Below are 15,978 nucleotides of genomic sequence, written 5' to 3' on the forward strand. Positions count from 1 at the left end.
AATGCCTTACTGTCTGGATGTTCCAGTAGGAATATAAATAAGCTCCAGTTAGTCCAGAATGCAGCTGCTAGAGTCCTAACTAGAACTAGAAGGTACGACCATATCACACCGATATTATCAATACTGCATTGGCTCCCAGTAAAATCTCGCATTAACTATAAAATACTTTTATTAACCTATAAAGCACTAAATGGTCTCGCGCCACAATATCTAAGTGACCTTTTGGTTTTATATAATCCGCCACGCCTACTTAGATCAAAACATGCAGGCTATTTGACGGTACCTCGAATAGTGAAGGCTACAGCAGGGGGAAGAGCTTTCTCTTATAGAGCCCCACAGTTATGGAACAGTCTTCCTATTAGTGTTCGGGACTCAGACACAGTCTCAGTGTTTAAGTCTAGGCTTAAAACGTATTTGTTTACTCAAGCCTACCCTGACTAGATTCTGTTCTACTACTTCGCAGTCATAATTATCTTTTTTCTCCCTCTCTCCTTTCGCCGAGCCCCACATGAATTTATGGAGATACTAGAGATCCAGATCCTTTCTGCCTCTGGATGGAGCTCAAATCTTCTCTAATTCCAGACTGCTGGGACTACGGCTGCTCCTAAGGCCATACAGACTTCATATAAATCCATAATGAACTTTTTCACACTATCTGTTGTTACCCAGATGAGGATAGGTTCCCTTCTGAGTCGGGTTCCTCTCAAGGTTTCTTCCTCTTAAAACATCTTAGGGAGTTTTTCCTTGCCACCGTCACCACTCAATGGCTTGCTCAGTTGGGATAAATTCGCACCTTTAATATCTGTATACCATGTTGATATTTCTGTAAAGCTGCTTTGAGACAATGTCAATTGTAAAAAGCGCTATACAAATAAAATTGAATTGAATTGAATACTGAAAGCAAAGGTTCACATACTTTTGCCACTTACAGATATGTAATATTTATTATTTTCCTCAACAAATAAATGACCAAGTATAATTTTTTTTTATCTCCTTTGTTTAATTGGGTTCTCTTTATCTACTTTTAGGACTTTATAATGCCTACAAGTTTTTTCAGATTTTTTGACAGATTTTGGGGATTCAGCCACAGCAATATCGACATGTTTTCCCAGACCACCACACATTTGATATATTTAGGTTGCACATCTTAACTGGAATAATCAGTTTGGTGTCTTATAGACAGCTACTGCAGCTACAGTCATAAAAATACACAGATATTTCCCTTAAGTAGAAATATTTATGCAGATGTTGCATTTTGACATTATCCCTTATCTGACATATTTCCCATCAAAACGGTTTACCATTACTTGATATGAGTAATTGATTTCTGTAGTTACTGGATACAATTTAATCCTCTTACAGTAGATGATTCAATTGTGTCTGATTTCAAATGCAATACAGATATTTGCTTGTATTCAAGCATTTTTGGGCAGACAATAACCTGCAATCTGAAATCATAAAACACCAAAATCTTCTTAACACAAGTCAATTCGCTTCCTGTGGAATCCAAAAGTTAGAATAAATCATGACCTCTTATAACACAACCCTCTTAAAGCATCAGCAGCAGGAAAACAACATAATACATTTTTAAACATCTGATCTGTTTAATAGTACAAAAAAAATATTAATGCAATTAGAAAGTCCTTAAAAGAGAAGACTGTTGGTCCTATTAATTAAATATAGTTTTGGTCCTCTGCAGCTCAGCCTGTTCTTAGTCGATGTTTTAGTCCAACTTGGACAATACATCAGTGTTTATACTGACTGCTCTGTGAAGGCAGCAGATTGCTTCCGTATATGTTTGGAGCTGCACTAAAAGAAGTCCTGTAGCTCTGAACGGAGGGGATTCTTGGTCCTGTCCCCAAACCCACACCTAGGCTGCTTCCTGGTTGCGTTAGGCCATGACTGAGCATCGTATTGTATGGTGAAGATCCGTAAGCAAGGCCCAAGTTATAAGGTCGTTGCTGATGAATATTTGGGAGTAAAACAGGTCGCACATTCCTGCCAGGTGTGTTGAAGGAGAACTCGGGCGGGCTGCTTGGTTTAGAGGGAGTGGAAGTCAGTGGCTCCGGTTCTTCAAGTTGCTTTCCAGATGAAACTGTGATATCAGAGAGGTTGAGAGGGCCAGTGGACAAGGATGGATGCACCCAATCGTCCTTGAAGATCTGTACAGTGAGTGTGGAGACAAGTGTGTGGAGGCGATTGGTCACATGAGCCAGCACCATTTGCTCGTTGGCATCCCGCCGGATGCGCACATGGACAGAGCCGGCCTATGTTTCCAAGAACACAAAACAAAGGAAACAAATGATTGCTAAAATAAATGAACCAATTACCTGGCAATAGCAGAATGCATACAATCATGCAGATTCACGCCAAGAGCTTCAGTTAATGTTCACACTAAACAAGAGAATGAAGACAAATGTCATCTCAGTGAATTTAACTGTGGCATGGTTGCTAGTGCCAGATGTACTGATCTGAGTATTTCAAACTGCAGATGTCCTGGGATTTCCACACACAACAGTCTCTGGTGTTTATACACCATTGATACTTGTAAGACACTTGAATAAATAAAAAATAATAACTGTTGGCAAACTGTTGTGGAATAAGAGGAGTAAAACCCTTCAGCATGTACTCTTATAGGAAAATAATCAACTGGGTAGGTTTAGGTCTGGCGCCATCAGATCACGCCATCATTGATTATTTGTTCTATAACAGGTTATGTACCTTACTGAGGAATAAACAGAACAATATAAAAACACTAACAGGTAAAGATAACGACCAGATAATATGAAAACTGGACTATATGCTTGTGCTAGATATTATGAATGAAATAAATGAATGAATGAATGAAAAAAAAAAAAGATAAGATCATAAGGTGGCTAAATAAACAAAACAACAACAAAAAAAACTCCAATAACACACCAGAGAGCCAAAGCCAATTGTCCAGAAGTGTTCATTCCGGACTTCTAAAACTCCATCCAGTGTAGAGACCTGGAAGAAGAGTTAAGTATTGTTAAAGATCAGCATTTGGTTGTATACCTGTATAAACATTAGATCTTAGACTGGAATTAGTATGATTTAGTTAATCTTGTCAACAGCTATGAAACTCACCTCTCTAAGCACTTTGTCAAGCTGTCCAATGACATGGGACGGAGTGGTCTGTGCATAAAGTGAGGAACATTATCAATAAATCAATTATGTTGTATATTATTATACCCGGAAGGATTTTTCCATTATTAATGACACAGAATTATACCTGGAGAAGGACCTTTCCACTGTACACACTCATGGGATACATGGTGCCAAAGGTCATGAGGGCGATAGCTACAGCAGAAACAGTGTCCACTGCATTATAGTTGCTGCAAAAACACAGAATCCTGTGTGATTACATGTACATTATATTTAAAAAGGATGTTTTTGTGTAGAGTTTGTACGTTTGCTATAACAGTGCTTGGGAATCAGGTACATGGATAATCAGAGTGGGGCCTGTTTAAATTAATTATAGAAATGTCCTTCTGTAAAAAGAATAACCAAATACACTGCCACATGTGGAAGTCTGTGCTGCTGTATGAAACACTGCTCATAAACTTCTATTTTAGCTTGATTTTACAACTATTCAGATCTACAATTCGTAATAACTGAATGTCTCAAATACTTTAAGAATTTATTTTGCCTGATCTTTTCTAATTTATATCTAGTCTTTGTCAATCAATAGATTTTATAATTTAATCTATTTTGGAAGGCTGCAATTACTTTACCTACTTTATCCAAGTAAAATTTAAATATAGATATACATTTTTTAAAAATTACATGCTTTTCTCCCAAATAAAGAGCCATCATTATCAAGAACTAGTGCTGATAAATTTTTAAGCATCATATCCCCTCCCAATTTGGTCACCTGCCAATTCCCACCCACCAGCCAGCTCTCCCCTTTTATATGACAGCTGCCTCTATGAAGAGTGAAGGCCAACACCTGCTTCCCCCACGACAAGTGATGCAGCCAACTGCTGTTCATGCTGCATCACAGGACAGCACAAGATACTTGCAGGAAAGTGCCATCAGCCCACTTCTTCATACATGAGCTCAACTGGCTAATGATGCTGTGAGAGACCCAACCCAGTACTCAAGGCCAATTTTGCTCCTTAGGCTCCTGGGATTCAAACTTGTACAGCCAGTGTTACAATATGCTGCACAGCACTTAAGTTTTAATAATCGTCACTATAGCCAAGGATTGACTAACTGAAAATATAAAACTGCAAATGTGAGTGTAGTTCAGTTGTATCTGGGAAATGATATGTGGAAGAAATATTTTAATGCCCTTACTTAATCTCGATGAGCATGTAAGTGATTCCAAGAGCAAAAGCTCCAGCTAGGTTGATAAGAACGAAGGGATTCATTCGGGGCAAAAGAATGCTGCTCAATGCTGGGACGATCCCACATAGACTGCAAACACAAAAACAGTGCAATTATCACAAGCCTCTCCGCAGTGTTAAAATAATTCCACTGCAAACAGTGAACATGCTGTAAACCTGCAAGTTGTTTCATTTCACTATTAAAAAAATCTCTGGGGATGAGGAGGAAAGTGAAGGGGATGAGGCATGTTTATTATAATCAGATAATCTCTCTGGTGCGCTCATATAATCATAGTAGAAGCCATGTATTGCGATTCCTTCACAGGAGCAAAACTTCAATAGAGTCATTAAATCCACTCTAGTGAGCAGTGGTGAGATATGCCATGTTTATACTTTATAAGTTACGCAAGCCTGTCACAATGGGCAAATAACCACATCACCATCCAATCATTCGACCATTCTCAAACTGAACTTTCATCACTAACATCTCACTAACCCACATGGAAACCTCAAATGACCTAGTAAAAACTCAAAATAATCACTAATAATCACTGGCGTTAATATGGTTAGCATTTATATTAAACAAAGACGTGTGACATTTGTTTTTCAAATGAAGTAATTTCTATGCAGACCATTACTGCTCATCTTTACATCATACTGCTTCTAAGAGATTTCATTTGAGCTTTCTGCTATTGTAAGATGGTCCCACATGCATTTAAGATTTCACAACTTTTATGCAACCGAGGGGGACAAAACACCAGGATCTGAATTTAAAATATTAAACCATACATATGAAAAGCTCAAAACAGGGTTTAAATTTTTTGCTTTGTTTGTTGAAAGCTACATGTACACTCTTGTCACATTATCTATTTAGTGGCTTCAATTTAAGTTTGCATGTGTCTCTGTATGTGCCTTTGGGAAAATGGTTTGAAATTGGTGACAGGATCCTACATTCACGCTCAGACTGAGGGCAAACGGCTGATACAGGGAATCAGAAGAGAGTCCAGTGACCCCAGTAATTACACCAGCACTGAAGTCATGGAAATCCATGACCATTTATACTCACCACATCCATGTAAGGACGTGCATTTTTACAATTTTGGTTGTGCATATCTCAGCTGTAATTATCTCTAAACAACAAATTCAACATGTTCCCTAACAACCTAGTCTCCGAAATTCAAAGTGTTCCATTTGAGAAGTTCCAGATGGAGGACTCTGTGAAAGAGGATCTTACCTTTGACTCAGGTCAGCTACATGCTCCTGTAGCCAACTGGTGCTGGCAGCTGTTTGAAAACAAAAAAAAAGACAGATTATTTAAAAAAAAAAAAAAAAAAAAAAAAAAAAAAAAAAAAAACCTGGTCCAGATCGTTGTTTGTGGGTAAGTGAGGTAACAGTAGCCATTTTGTTACCTGATCAGGCCAGGGTCGAGTCTAAGACAGCAAACCCCCTGGGTGAGATTCTCCAGTCATACACACACTTAACAATATCCGGTAAGTTAACATTTTATTTATATTGCACTTTTCAGTAACCTGAGATACTTAAAATGAAAAAGTTGTCCTTCCTATAAAAGCTCCTTAGCTTCCACATTATGTTGTACAAAAAAAACATCAAAATCGAAAACTCAATGCTTAATACATTAACTGATCATAGCTTTGCAGCATATGGACCAAAAGACGTCACAGATGCAAACAGCAATTCTACTAATCCTTAACCATTAACAGGGAGAAAAAGGCCATACCATAAAAATCTCATGCTAATAGCTGTATTAAAGGTCATGTTGAGCTTCACTTCAGAGAATGCACCTGGCAGGCAGTAGAAATGTAACTTTCTTGAGAATTTATTAGAGCAGAACACTATGTATGTCATGCAAATATTTACGGTCCAGAAAGTCTAAATGTCCAGGATTGTATATAAATAGACATTAATGCACCTAAATTGGTGCCGTTGGCTCTAGAATGTATTTCAGCACAACAAAATAGTTACCATACTTAAATATATGATACACCAGCCCAGAGCTCTGCTTTAATACCCTTTTTAATAAGCCCTTGTTGACTTGCCCTCACTATTACCCCTTGGGAGAACAGGTCTTTCTATTACTCTACTAGCTCAAGTAAAGTCTGTTGTCCTGAACAGGTAAAAGTAAATTCACAATGTTTGCACTGCATTACAAAGTTTACTCAGATAGTTACTTAGCTCACTCATGCTAGCCTAGTACTGCTTAGGTACTAGACTTACTATTTGCAAGTATTGTACAAGTAAGTTGAAGTACTGCGATTATCTATTGAAACTGTCATCTGTTCACTGATTGGACTCAAATTTTAACTGTACCCCAAGCCAAAGTTGTCCCAAAAAACCCCCCAAAAATGTCCCAAATCTACTAGTACAAACTGATTTTATTTCAACCCAACAAATACTGTTCACTCGATTTGTGCAGGATTTTGCATGTACTGTATGTTTTTTTTTGGACAATTTATCACACAACCCATTCAGCCGAGGTAGGACAATGTTTCAACATCACACATAGACTAAATGGCTCACATATTGTTTTCATGTCCAGCTCTTCTTTTAAGTCCCTGTATGGTATGGGAGGACAGCGGCTTATTAAAATATTCTTTTTTTCTAAATTGTGGTAATATATATATTGAGAGAGAGAGAGAGAAAATTAACCCTGCTGCTGGTCCCAGCCTCGCTGTTCTTTGGCTGTAATGCTAAAGCAGTCAGCGCCTGCAGAACTACATCTTGCCTTGCCAAATCTTTTTTTTGTCTTTGCTCTAAACGGGGTGGGGCAGTGGGGTCGGTAGCTGATACACTCATAAATGAAGCATTCTGATGGCATTTTAGCATATGGACTTTTAGAAAAACATAATTGATTAGCAAAAAGTAAAAATAAAACTTTCTTAATCATAACTTTATGCAGCGTTTTGGGGGCCCTTGATAGCTCGGGGCCCAAGGTACCTGCTCACCTTTGCCTAATGATTAATGGTAAAGTCTGCCCTGCTCTTAAGAATGGGAAACCCTTTAGACAAACCTGTTTTGCAAAAAGCAAAGTTTCTTACAATGATTCTTTAAGAACAATGCAATGGAAAAAAAAGCACCTACCTTCAGAAACGTAGACAAAGGGCTTGTTCTTGATTGAAAGGAGAGTCAGCAGGTTGAAAAACAAAGCCACAAAGGTCCCAACTAAAAGACGCCCCCTACAGAGAAGCAGCACAATGCAAATCAACAATAAACCAAACATCAAAATATTTTATTCTTTCAAATCCAACAAACCAAGTGAGGTCAGGTCAGGAAGGAATTACGCATAAGGGATTAGATATGACAGGTGATCTATAAGTTTACAGCATTATCCAAATGCATGACGAGATTATTGAAAGTCTTAACAGAAATGTGTCAGAAGGAATTTTAGACTGGACCAGAAGTATGCAATGTTTATAAGCTGAAATGTCATCAAAGGGAAGGAGGACAGATGTGATCATTAATCTTTTGTTTGGAGAAACATGGAATGACTATCTGAAAATCCCATTAGTGGTGTGGAGAGGATTAGTGCTCTCAGTATGGACTCAGCTGGAACACTGAGGTTAGTTGTCTCATGCCACTGTTGTTGGATCAGGAGTCATGCGCATGTACACACTTTTGGGAATAAGACGGTGTGTAATTGTGCGCATTCTTAATGCATGTGTGTAAGCGAAAAGGAATGGAAACTTACGTGTGCACCTCCGGTTGCTCCATGAAACGTTCCACGCTACAAAGAAAACAACACTAAACATTACAATACATAACCGCACACAGCAATTCCATTACACTTCTGAATATCAGGAGACAGAGCAACAATAGTAAACCTATAGTACAATAGCAACACTACAATAATGGAAGGTTTATGGAACAGGAATATGTACAAGCTTCAAATCGGCAAAGGCTGATATCGGTAATCTCTGAAACATTAAGGTCTGAAATGTTCAAAAGCATGTGATTGCTGTGACTGCTCTAAGGGAGAAATTAAATTATGCCAAGAGTTATACTAAGCTCATAACTATCAGGCAGAAAATGGAAATATGGAAACTGAAGTACCTGCCCACTTTGGCTGGGCAGGTCTTTGGTAAAGACGTGCAAATGAATTGATGTTACAAACCAGTGAGAGCTTTGACTGCAATTCTCTCACTTCAAAGACACTTATTACAACCCAGTGTTGGTCATAGAGAATGTATCTGCATTTCCATTAATGAAGTGAAAGTGTTTCCACTTTAATCAAAGCTCTGAGGAAAAGTTAAAAAATCCCTGGAGTTGTGAGGTGGCAATGTAACCTGCTACCTATTGTTTGATGGACAGCTAAAAGTCTTCCTAATTTTCTGAATGATTGTGAAAGCTCTTTACAAAGACCCTCATGTTCATTTGTAAGTCGCTTTGGATAAAAGCATATGCTAAATGAATAAATTAAATGTACAAAAATTTCCAAAGATTATTTTGGGAAAACTCTCACAAGCATAAACCAGGTTTAATGGTTCTGCTGTGGTTAAAGGTAATGCCAAACTGAACAGGGCCTGTAAATTGTAGCAAAAAATTATAAAGATTAAGTAAGTTAGGCATTTATGACACAAAAATTTTATTACAACATTTAGAGGAAAGGGCTCACCTTTCCTTCAAAATGAATAAAGCGCCCAGCTGAACCAGCACTGTAGAGGCAAACACTGCCAACACCTCAAAGCGTTCAAAACTGAAGAAACATCACACACAGAAAAACAAAACAACAGATTTAGCATTGCTCATGTTCAGTCAGAATGAGAAAACACAACCAGGCTTAGCTGACAGCATTAATGCCAAACAGGAGGAAAAACAGTTTTCCTGTTCCTATGCAACTCGCAAGTCATGATGACCTTTGGTCAGTGTCACAGTAAAGATGTGATTGAGATCTTGTGGAATAAGGAGGCCTTAGAGCAGTGGTCACCAGCCCTGTTCCTGCAGATTTACCTTCCTGAAGAAGGTAGCGCCAACCATAATCGTGCCCACCTGACCATCTAATCATTACCATAAGCTGTTCAACTAAAACAGGTGTGTTAGATTTTGGTTGGAGATGAAACCTGCAGGAAGGTAGCTCTCAAAGAAGAGGGTTGGTGACAACTGCCTTAGATTAATAAGAAATGGCTGGCAGTGAATTAAACCGTAAATGAATTACTTACCCAAATGAAAAGGCTTGACTTGGTTTTTTCATGGTCACCCAGGAGCTCATGAGGCATGTAATCAAACTGGAATAGACAAATCAGAGATGCAAGCTATGAAAAACACTAGAAGCAGAAAACATTTAAATAATTATATCCTTACATCATATTAAAAGGTATATTGAAACTTTATAAGAAAAGATTTAAAAGAGCAACTCCAGCAAACGTTCCATGAGAAACATCGAAAAATTGTGACTGGGTAGAAATAATCAGTAGGCTAGGCATATGGAACAAGACAATTTCATGTCACGGTTATTAGTTTTGTATTTATTAATTTTTAAATTTCTACAGTCAGAAATAAAGGTAGCAAACAGTATTTTCCTTGTCAAAGTACTTCTTTTGAAAAGATGCTTTTTTTTTTTTACAGACCTTTAGTATGTACATTTTACCTAGGAACATGTATATGGTGTACAATTACTTAAATTATTGAAATCATTTTAAAGCTTTAAAAAAGGTAGGAGTGGTCCTAAAGGTCCAATTATTAGGGGTGGAGGGAATGTGGGCTTCATTAGGTTTAAATATGTATTACACCTCACATAATATAAGTTTATCAAACAATACAATTCAGTTCAACGTACTGTTACACCCCCACCAATTATGTGCCTTGACTTATTTTCAGGTATACTATAATCACTCCCTCAGTACAGTATTGTTCTGTATGGTATTTGAGCTGTAAGAAAGAACATAATACCACGTTCGATGGGCAAGTGAAGAACATGGAGGGTCTTTTCTGTGCAAGACAGATGGCGTTTGAACACAGGAGTGTAGTAACAAGGAAAAGAAGCCACTGGAGATGCTCTTTAACAGGCTGTGAATATTGTATTACAGACACTTACCTGAAGAGATCGAAAATGGTGAGGTATGTGTAGGCTGTTAAGGCTGAAAGAGAATACAAGAACTTTGTAGTTAAAAAGCAAAAAATTGCACATATCACTAAAATTATTTGCTTGGTGGTGCAGGGAGTATCTGAGAAAAGTGCTTTGCAGAAGACTTGAGAAAGCCAGACTGAAGGCTAGCTCTGCAAATTTCATTTGTATATTATGGACATGAAGGGGAATTTAAGATTCTTTACAATTCAATTCAAAGTGAACATCATGGAAAGGATGTATAATAGGATGTATAATATAAATAAAAGTCCACATACACGTGCACTTTATACAATCAAACACAGTGCTGAAGCCTTGATTTGTCACTGAAAGGTTGATTGGCATTATTTTTCTGAGTCGTATGAGTCACAAAAACACCCTCAAGCAGAACATTGTGAATAGTTGCTGGATTCATATGCACATCTGCAAAATGCTGCAAAGGAAGAAAAATACAAGAGACACTGAATAGTGATAGACATCCAAATCCCTGGTGGAGGGGAACCAAATCCTTGTAGCATATTGTTAGCAGATTAAGGTCACTTGTGTATGTTTACAGACCCGATCAATGCGTATGAAAGGAGGAGAAGCAGTGGTGGAAAACGGAGCCGGACCAGGGAGCTAAATATTTAATAAACGTCTGCAGGCTCTGAGCACCAAAACATGTCAAATTGCCCACTGCCCTCCTTCCTCTCTCTCTCTTCCACCCCTGGGGGACTGTGAAGTCCATTAAAACAGCATTAAGCATTGCCTGGTTATTCAAAACAGAAGGATAAAGTAAAGGAGGTTGAACTATGGCGATTGGATTCGCCTGCGTTGTGTGCTCTCAGAACCGCACAGAAACCTGGTATTTTTGGTAAGTAAGTGAGAATTTGCAAACTGCAGTGCTCGGCTGTCATTGAGCTCGGGTGTCTGTTGACGCGGCATGTTGAAATAACGATAGATTGGCCAAGATGTAAACCAAAAGCCTTATTGATCGACTACAATGTAACACCTGGTGAGAGAAACAGGAGAATGTAGAAGGACACGAGCCCTGCTGACATGAGCTTCTCTGGGTGTAAACGGAGACGCTGCTTCTGGTAGAGTTGAGGTGAATGTGTGCCACAGAGCAACACTGTCCATGTGGACCGGGAATATTATTGCCAGGAAATTGGATTTTGTTGACCAAATCCTTAATTACAACTCTTTATTCTCACCATACAAATGTCATATATAAAGTAGTTAAGATAGTTCAGGGCAATTCATATTTGGCTCCATCAAAATCTGGAAATCATAGAACATTACCTCACTCAGGAAAGCATATTAGACAGATCTAGCTAGAGCTTTACAAAATGCAATTTTATTTTTAAGTTCTCCAAAGGGAATTACTTGCCGTGTTCAGACTTCTCAAAGTGTTTGTAATTCTTATTACATAATTCAAGGAATAACACAGGGCATGCTGTTATACCCGTAACATCATGTTCAAAAGTGTTTGTTTCCTCGAATACCACAGCAATTCACAAAAAAATCAAATTTATTAGTTTTAATTTATTAAAGAATGCAGTTATACTTGTAACCGTTTGTAGTTAATGTTGTGGAACGTCCACATTGTTTCACTCACATTTAGGGCTGCAACTATCAGTTATTTTCATAATCGATTACTCGGACGATAATTTTTTCTCTGTAAAATAAAAAACTACCGATACCATTTTTTTTCATTTATTTAAAATAAAATCCAGAACTGTTACAAATATAAACTTCAGACTACAGCTTTACATTAACACAACTGTTTGTCCTATTTATTTATTATATAAAGTGTTATATATATATATATATATATATATATATATATAGGCATTATTTTTCATGGATGCACAAAAAAAAATTACGATATTTAAACTACAGTCCTAAATTAATAATAAAATCCCACTTTCACTGCACCTCATGATTTCTGTTACTCACTGCCTTTAGGCATACTGTTTTACTTCTGTTTACTTTGATCGCAGTGTTTTAATTAGATCTTACTCGCGCTCCCACTGCTTATCACAGCGTCTACACTGCGAGTGAGGAGCAACGTTACTAATAGATCACTTCCATTATAATAAATGACAGAATTTACTCTGCAAGCACACAAATAATATGACAATAAGCTTGATTTAACATGAACCTCTTAAGCAATTTTGGATATAAACATAAGTCTGTGCTCATGCATCACTTTCATGCTTCCATGCTACACAAGCTCCATTTTGTAAAGTTTGCAGGTTTATACTACATTTAATATAAAATGCTCCCATGCCTTAGAGGACTTAGGTCACACACTTTTTTCCGCCGTCACTTGACGATTCCGCCTCCGCCTGATGGTGACTGTGGTCATGTTGGGCATAAAAGGTAACGTTGACTCTAGGTATTCTGCTAAAGCTAGCCGCGTCACATTATGTGCATTTGACGTCAAGTGCCATCGTCTGGCTTATACTTCCGGTTAATAAAAAAAAAAACGCTCATGTTCCATTTGAGACAGTCCATTGAGCGCGTAAGTGTATAGTACGTCATTTGGGACAAAACTTTGATCTGTCCTTCCCGAAGCGTATTTCAGAAGAGAGCAACTAATCGATAATGAGATTCATCATCAACGATTTTCATAATCGATTATTATCGATTTTAGCGATTAGTTGTTGCAGCTCTACTTGCATTATAGCAGCTACAAACCGTAATTCTCTCACCAGTCTCTATTTTTTCCTCACACTTGAAGTTAATAAAACAATAAAAACACAGTATTTGTTATTGAAAGAAGTGCAAATCATAAACTGCTCTGTCCTGAAGACTCTACTGGTGAGAAACTTGTTACAAAGCACTGACACCAGAGACTCCTTCCATAAATATTTCGTCATACCAATCAGACGTCTTTTCTTTGTTATACGTTTTTTTGTTTTTTTTTTTTAAACCATGCTTCGATTATGTGGAACGTCCACCATAACCCCAAGTGAATGGGTTGTTACCAAAGAATTGATAAAGTATTATAATAAGTGCATTAATACAAACTACAGCGGTAACAACTAATCGATGAAATTGATAATAATCAAGAATGAAAATCGTCAACGAATCTCGTTATCGATTAGTTGGTCTGCTCGCAGTACATTTCCTCATTATGGTACTTCTGTTCCGAAAACATGCTTCGGAGAGTAAATACTAAAGTTGTGTCCCAAATGACGTACTATACACTTACACTATGCACTCTACCACCTAGTGCAGTGTTTCGGCGGACCCCTAGTGATCAGTGGTGTAATTGCAGGGGGTCTATAGGAATGTTTTAAAAATGCTGAAATAATATTGAAATAATAATATATATGTTTTTTTTTAAATGTATCAAAATATATTCAAATGTTTTATGTTTTTAATGTTTTAAAGTTAATCAATTTGGTTATTCGTGTGCTTTCACAAATATCACGTTAGCTGAGCTGACGATCGTTCATTGATGGTTTTATTTTAAATTTACTTACAAATGAAATGATAATTTGCAAAAACTTATGAGTGGTAGACAAGTTCAAGTGTCGCATTGATTGATCAAATAAACAAAAGATAATTCAGAGTCAAATAAAATGTTACACCAACAATAAAATGTAAATGAACCTGGTATTTGAACCAATCCCTGGGGAATGACCAGTTCTACCAATCAACCAGGGATTGCTAGGACTGTAGAATTCAGTGCTTTTTGTGCATCCATAAAAAGTAATACATAAATACTAATATATTATAATATATATATATATATATATATATATATATATATATATATATATATATATATATATATATATATACACACACACACACATATGTATGTGTATATATATACATACACACACATATACACACACACATATATATACAAGTATTTATGTATTATGTTTTATAGATGCAATAAAAGCATGGAATTAAAAGTACAGTCCTAAATTAATAATATATATTCTGGTGTGTGTGTATAGGGTTCTTTTCAGTCTTATATAATTGGAAAAATAGTTTTGTAAAGTTTTAGTCTTAAATTAATAGTTGTAACACTCAGTTTGTGGATTTTATTTTAAATAAATGAAAAAATGGTATTGGAAGTTTGCCCCCACCCCATCCGATTAATCAAAAAATAAATAATAATAATAATAAAAAAATAATAGGCCAATTAATCGATTATGAAAATAACCATTAGTTGCAGCCCTAATACAAACCTTCAATCTGAATTATAGCAGTGCAATTACAGAATATATAAAAAAAGATTTGAGAATTTAACAATGCTGTGTTATAAAATATTCTCCAGCATGCAAATATAACCAATTATCCAACACCAATTTACTAGAGGAAGAGTGAATCTTGTAGTGTTGGGGCAATTACAGTTTGTATATTCATAAGATCTGGATTTCTTGATGATGACTCAAGATATTTGTGTGGCTTTTTCTGTTGTCTAATGGCTTTTCTGGGGAAGCACCACAAGTCAATATAGAAAAAAAGATGGCCCTCAAATAAAAATACAAACTTGACGGCTTGAGCCATCAAATATTCTACACAAGAATCATACTGGTATATATTCATTCCTAAGAGAATAGCAGAAAGTAGCTCTCTGTAATAGCAGTCCATTAAAAAGTGTTCAATGACTTGACACTTGATAAATGGTGAGGATTGTCCTCTGAAATTGTAGGATAGTCTGGTTTTCAACAATAATTAATAGGTTTGTGTAATGCAAGCCCACAGATGGAGCAGGGAATACTATACGTTAAGTAGACTGTCAGTAATGAGTAAAAGAGTTCAGACATGTCTCGCAGGAGCTTTTATTGATGTCCTACTGCCTTAAGGGCTTCCACAAGAAATAATTTTTTAAAAACCCTATAGCATCATAATGTCTGAAAAAACACTGATGCTGCTTAATTAGCATTAATAATAACAACAACAACAATAATAATGGTCATTGCTTTGCAATATCTAAACTTTCACTAGGTGCAAAATTTAGAGTTGCATTATAAATAATATAGTAAAATATTATTACAATTTGCTCAGGCTTAAGATCTGTTTGTTGACCATCCGTCTCTCTCCATCTCCCAGTTATTAGCAGATGACAAAAATGCAACAGAGGGATTATAATCAAAGGAAAGAATTTAGATAACGGCTAACTTAGTATGACTTCATCTTTGGAAATAAATGAAATGGAGTAAATTCTCTGTGTAGTGGTATGAGGTATGAATCGGTAAAGGTTGAAAGACAACAAAAAGGTAGGACATATAATAAGAGTAAAGTTAAGAACAGGAAGTTGTTTGGTCACTTGCAAAGCAGACATTTGACCTTTGGCGAACCACTAATTTAGCCACACATGCACACACACACACACACACACACAACTTTCATTTTGACTTGCTCTTGATACGGGAGCTCAGCACAATCTAAGTGGAGAATCTGTCCTATGCACAATGCAGTAAAAGACAGGAGGACATGCAAAGAGCAAGTAGAAATTATCCTGAAATAAACCATAGTAAAGGTTACAATACTGATCATCACTTTTCTAAAGCAGAAACAGTAAGTCTCTTGCCATGTTTT

The 15,978-nt window shown here is 36.8% G+C and overlaps 1 protein-coding gene across 3 annotated transcripts in view; it reads right to left on the bottom strand.

Moving 5' to 3' along the window:
* Positions 1-527: 527 nt before the first annotated feature.
* The window catches only part of slc30a6 (solute carrier family 30 member 6), a 32,612-nt gene continuing 17,161 nt past the window's right edge, over positions 528-15,978 (bottom strand). The window contains exons 5-15 of one of the 3 annotated variants that reach the window (XM_053619239.1): positions 10,399-10,441; positions 9,524-9,589; positions 8,980-9,060; positions 8,056-8,091; positions 7,449-7,543; positions 5,584-5,632; positions 4,321-4,440; positions 3,254-3,356; positions 3,109-3,156; positions 2,920-2,988; positions 528-2,267 (exon numbers count right to left, since the gene is read on the bottom strand). In XM_053619239.1, the coding sequence (XP_053475214.1) occupies positions 1,746-2,267; positions 2,920-2,988; positions 3,109-3,156; positions 3,254-3,356; positions 4,321-4,440; positions 5,584-5,632; positions 7,449-7,543; positions 8,056-8,091; positions 8,980-9,060; positions 9,524-9,589; positions 10,399-10,441 (1,232 nt within the window). In that variant the 3' untranslated portion in view covers positions 528-1,745. The remainder of the gene's footprint in view (positions 2,268-2,919; positions 2,989-3,108; positions 3,157-3,253; positions 3,357-4,320; positions 4,441-5,583; positions 5,633-7,448; positions 7,544-8,055; positions 8,092-8,979; positions 9,061-9,523; positions 9,590-10,398; positions 10,442-15,978) is intronic. The other 2 variants (XM_053619240.1, XM_053619238.1) reach the window with 2 other exon arrangements.

The sequence above is a fragment of the Ictalurus furcatus genome, chromosome 29, assembly GCF_023375685.1.
Source record: "Ictalurus furcatus strain D&B chromosome 29, Billie_1.0, whole genome shotgun sequence".
Classification (NCBI taxonomy): Eukaryota; Metazoa; Chordata; class Actinopteri; order Siluriformes; family Ictaluridae; genus Ictalurus; species Ictalurus furcatus.